Source organism: Salvelinus namaycush, chromosome 39, assembly GCF_016432855.1.
Source record: "Salvelinus namaycush isolate Seneca chromosome 39, SaNama_1.0, whole genome shotgun sequence".
NCBI classification, from domain to species: domain Eukaryota; kingdom Metazoa; phylum Chordata; class Actinopteri; order Salmoniformes; family Salmonidae; genus Salvelinus; species Salvelinus namaycush.
In genome coordinates, this window is record NC_052345.1 from 1744008 (window position 1) to 1749319 (window position 5312).

The 5312-nt window shown below is 44.7% G+C and overlaps 1 protein-coding gene across 1 annotated transcript; it reads left to right on the plus strand.

The window, feature by feature from the left end:
- Positions 1-532: 532 nt before the first annotated feature.
- Positions 533-4099, plus strand: LOC120032450 (zinc finger matrin-type protein 4-like). Its single transcript, XM_038978555.1, has 4 exons — positions 533-613; positions 1572-1664; positions 3580-3745; positions 3852-4099. Exons 1-4 carry the CDS (start codon positions 533-535, stop codon positions 4097-4099), a joined length of 588 nt encoding a protein of 195 aa, XP_038834483.1.
- The last annotated feature ends 1213 nt before the right edge of the window (positions 4100-5312 follow it).

The following is a 5312-nucleotide window of genomic DNA, read 5'->3' on the forward strand; positions in this document are numbered from 1 at the left end:
GAAAACTCCCGCTGTCTGCACCTGAGACCCTCTCCCGCAAAGGTAACGGTGGCCGGGCAAGCCTTGCAAAGTTGCTATCAAAGTTGCACTCGAACATTATCCCCATTAACACTAATATATATATTTCTAAAATACTGTAGCGCAACACTAAATTAATGACGATATAATTTTCGACGGTCTTTTTTTGTACATTTGCGAACATGTGCATTCATAAGACCGGAGCGTACATAACACATACCTCTCCTCATCACGCTCTGAGCAAACCGAGGAGCATGGCTACCGTTGATGACCTCACAGCATTAACACAATTTAGAAAATAAATACAAAACAATAGTTCACTCTTGAAAGTAGTGTAACACATCTCAAAATAACCTTAAAACAATTAATTATAATAAATATGAGGGATTTTCGGTGAAATACATCAAGTATATGTTATACCTATAATACATACGTAGCATCTGCTTCGGCACAGGTGTTGTGCAGTTTTCGGTTTGGCTATTTGTTTCAAGTGTATGTGGCGGTTCTAGCTTGTATGGCGCCCTGGGCGAACCCCCCCTTCAGCGCCCCGTGTTGCCCCGGGCAACATGCCCCTGGGCGGCTGCCCATGTCGCTTGTACCTAAATCCGCTACTGATTTTTGTGTTAGTCTATAAATAAATCTCTTGGCCAAAATTCGTCATCTCTCCCATGTCTTATTCAACTAGTATTTTTGAAAGTGTAAGGATAATATTTCAGACATAGTTGTTCTGAAATGTTTATTGCTTGCCAACATTTTACTCCCTCTATGTTTAATATAACACACATACATTAATTATTAATTTCTGTTGCCTAACCTGACGTGAAGTTTGTTCTATAGAAAGTATTTGACTCTGATGTGTCACCGAAAGTATTTGACTTGAGCCACAAAATGAAGGAAATTAGAAGGGGGGATTTTCGGCACAACACCGGTACCTAACTTACTTGATGTTAGCTAGCAGCCAGCATTTATCTGCATTTGGAGAAAGTTGTGAACTCAATTATCTTCTGGACACCCAAAGCTATGAAAATCGTGCGTATGTCATGTATGGAACTAGTCTGGGCTGTAGTCTGTTTAGCGAACATTCCACTCCTTGTAACATTACAGAGACTTGCAACCAGGCTGCTATGAAACAGTGTCAGTCATATAATAGATGTATCATGTGTTAGTTTAATGATGTGAAAATCCTGATATTTCCCTTGCATTTCAATCCACACATGCATATGGGTCTGTAATGTACTGCATTGTTATATAGGTATTCAATTCCCTTTTTAAATTATGCAAGACTACTTTACAATAATGGCAATTATGCATTATTTTAATCTTACAATTTACCCATGTGGATCTGACATGCTTCGAATGCTACATAACTTTGCATGCATTCTTTCCATAAATGTACTGATGAAAAGCCCCCCCATGAATAATAAAAAATGCCATAAATGCAACATCAGGCCAACCTGACTAGCGGGGAAAGTGTTAAAAACCGTAGCTAGCGATCGTCAACACGATAGGATCTGAATGGAGGAATGTCAATTGTCTTGTCTCTTGTCCTTCAGAGTAAGAAACATGCCAACAAGGTCCGTCTCTTCTACATGCTTCACCCTGAGGACGGAGGACCTCCCTCCAAGAGACTGAGACCTGACAACGCTGTACGTTTGTCTGTGTGTGTCAGTGTTTGTGTCTTTCTCGCATGCCTTTTCTCTCTCTACCTCTTCCTCTGCTAGGCCAACTAACAGTCAGTCAGACAGAATGGTACCTCTTCCTCTGCTAGGCCAACTAACAGTCAGTCAGACAGAATGGTACCTCTTCCTCTGCTAGGTCAACTAACAGTCAGTCAGACAGAATGGTACCTCTTCCTCTGCTAGGCCAACTAACAGTCAGTCAGACAGAATGGTACCTCTTCCTCTGCTAGGCCAACTAACAGTCAGTCAGACAGAATGTTACCTCTTCCTCTGCTAGGCCAACTAACAGTCAGTCAGACAGAATGGTTCCTCTTCCTCTGCTAGGCCAACTAACAGTCAGTCAGACAGAATGGTACCTCTTCCTCTGCTAGGCCAACTAACAGTCAGTCAGACAGAATGGTACCTCTTCCTCTGCTAGGTCAACTAACAGTCAGTCAGACAGAATGGTGCCTCTTCCTCTGCTAGGCCAACTAACAGTCAGTCAGACAGAATGGTACCTCTTCCTCTGCTAGGCCAACTAACAGTCAGTCAGACAGAATGTTACCTCTTCCTCTGCTAGGCCAACTAACAGTCAGTCAGACAGAATGGTTCCTCTTCCTCTGCTAGGCCAACTAACAGTCAGTCAGACAGAATGGTACCTCTACCTCTTCCTCTGCTAGGCCAACTAACAGTCAGTCAGACAGAATGGTACCTCTTCCTCTGCTATGCCAACTAACAGTCAGTCAGATAGAATGGTACCTCTTCCTCTGCTAGGCCAACTAACAGTCAATCAGACAGAATGGTACCTCTTCCTCTGCTAGGCCAACTAACAGTCAGTCAGACAGAATGTTACCTCTTCCTCTGCTAGGCCAACTAACAGTCAGTCAAACAGAATGGTACCTCTTCCTCTGCTAGGCCAACTAACAGTCAGTCAGACAGAATGTTACCTCTTCCTCTGCTAGGCCAACTAACAGTCAGTCAGACAGAATGGTTCCTCTTCCTCTGCTAGGCCAACTAACAGTCAGTCAGACAGAATGGTACCTCTTCCTCTGCTAGGCCAACTAACAGTCAGTCAGACAGAATGGTACCTCTTCCTCTGCTAGGTCAACTAACAGTCAGTCAGACAGAATGGTGCCTCTTCCTCTGCTAGGCCAACTAACAGTCAGTCAGACAGAATGGTACCTCTTCCTCTGCTAGGCCAACTAACAGTCAGTCAGACAGAATGTTACCTCTTCCTCTGCTAGGCCAACTAACAGTCAGTCAGACAGAATGGTTCCTCTTCCTCTGCTAGGCCAACTAACAGTCAGTCAGACAGAATGATACCTCTACCTCTTCCTCTGCTAGGCCAACTAACAGTCAGTCAGACAGAATGGTACCTCTTCCTCTGCTATGCCAACTAACAGTCAGTCAGATAGAATGGTACCTCTTCCTCTGCTAGGCCAACTAACAGTCAATCAGACAGAATGGTACCTCTTCCTCTGCTAGGCCAACTAACAGTCAGTCAGACAGAATGTTACCTCTTCCTCTGCTAGGCCAACTAACAGTCAGTCAGACAGAATGGTACCTCTTTCTCTGCAAGGTCAACTAACAGTCAGTCAGACAGAATGGTACCTCTTCCTCTTCCTCTGCTAGGAAAACTCTTTGTATGTGCAGTGTGTGTGTGTGTGTGTGTGTGTGTGTGTGTGTGTGTGTGTGTGTGTGTGTGTGTGTGTGTGTGTGTGTGTACATTCAAAGCGCTCTGTCCCCATGGGGGGCACTGGTCCAGCAGTCCTGTGGGTCTGCAGATAAAACTCAGCTTCCTTTGATCTCTGCAATGAATTGGGGAGGTTGAATCTCTCTCACACACACACACACCTCTCTCTCATTCTCTCTCCTCTCTCGCTCCTCTCTCTTTCTCCTCCAGGATAGTGAGGAGACAGCTGTGGATGGTAACAAGTGTTGTAGTCTGTGTAACATGTTCTTTACCTCAGCCATAGTGGCCCAGTCCCACTACCAGGGAAAGACCCATGCTAAGAGCGTCAAACTAGTGTTGGGCTCCTCACCTACTATTTCTACTACCCCTCCCACAGGTAACACACACACGCACGTTTTCCAATACACACACACACACACACTTTCCTTAATAAACACGTTTCATGAATACGCACTCCTTATTTCCTGTTTCCTGTGTCACAGACTCCTCCCCCTGTCCATCCGACACGCCCCCTCTGCCAATGCCGCCTCCCCCAGCCCCTCCCATTACCTGGCTAGTGACCAATGGCAACACAGCGTGTAGGTCGTGCTTCCTGTGTGGGGCATGGTTCAACAACCCAGCGATGGCCCAGCAGCACTACGAGGGGAAGAAGCACCGGCGGAACGCAGCCAGGAGACAACTACTGGAACAACTAGCTGATAACCTGGACAGCAACCAGAACACAGGTTAGAGGTCAGGGGTTAGAGGTCAGGGATTAGAGGTCATGGGTCAGAGGTCAGGAATGCAGCCAGGGCATGACTTCTGGAACAACTGACTGATAATTTGGATATGAAGCATAACACATGTTAGAGGTCAGAGGTTTGGGAGATTAGAGGTCAAACTAGGGTCAAAGGTTATGGCAGGTGTAGCAAGGCTCAGGGTCTAAGATTATATAAAGTATGATTACAGGACCGGTGTTATGGTGGCTTTAGGGGGCATGGCCCATCCTACCGTACCTCCTTGACCGTCCAAATAAAATATTTAAATATAGATGATTTATTTGACCTAGATGCACGCCGACAGAGACAAATAAATCTCAGATAAAGCATCGGAGCGAAACAGCGTCTGATATCATATAAGAACGGCTAATAGTAGGTCAATGCCATCTGCTTTTATTCACTCAGGAAACAGTGATTCAAGAAGATCTAATGAAACTGATTGACATCAAATGATTGACGTGCAGTTTGGACATTTCACCTGTTGTCACGCCCTGACCTTAGAGATCCTTTTTATGTCTCTATTTTGGTTTGGTCAGGGCGTGAGTTGGAGTGGGTATTCTATGTTGTATGTTTTCTATTTCTTTGTGTTTGGCCGGGTGTGGTTCTCAATCAGAGGCAGCTGTCTATCGTTGTCTCTGATTGAGAACCATACTTAGGTAGCCCTTTTTTCCACCTGTCTTGGTGGGAAGTTGACTTTGTTAAGGGCACATAGCCTTTAGCTTCACGGTTTGTTTTTGTAGTGTTTATTGTTTTGTTCGGCGTCATTTTTATTAATAAAAGGAAAATGTACACTCACCACGCTGCACCTTGGTCCTCTTCTTTTAACGGCCGTGATACCTGTAAAACGTGAAGAATTATCATTAAAGCAGATGGTGTTAACTGTTAGCTGTTCTTATATGATATTAAGCTCTGTTTCCTGAGTGAATTAAAGCAGATGGTGTTAACCAGGGGCGGACTGAAATAATAATTCAGGCCGGAATTTGACTCCATCCCAGGCCACCCCGTTCACGCAAACCACCAGACCGCAAATGTTGTAGGCTAACCCTATTTATTGATGTAGCGGGTACCAAACTAATTATACATTTGGCCACTATGTTCATCCGGGAAGAAAGTTATCCACATTACAAAATACAAACATTTGGGACTGATCAGCAAGTAGCCTATCTGAACACTGAGTTGACATCA

Excerpts from the sequence above, each read along its gene's own strand:
- LOC120032450 (XM_038978555.1), top strand. The coding sequence starts at position 533 with ATGGCGCCCTGGGCGAACCCCCCCTTCAGCGCCCCGTGTTGCCCCGGG. Across the intron at positions 614-1,571 it reads GGCGGCTGCCCATGTCGCTT|AGTAAGAAACATGCCAACAA; the intron begins GTACCTAAATCC and ends CTTGTCCTTCAG. Across the intron at positions 1,665-3,579 it reads GACTGAGACCTGACAACGCT|GATAGTGAGGAGACAGCTGT; the intron begins GTACGTTTGTCT and ends TTTCTCCTCCAG.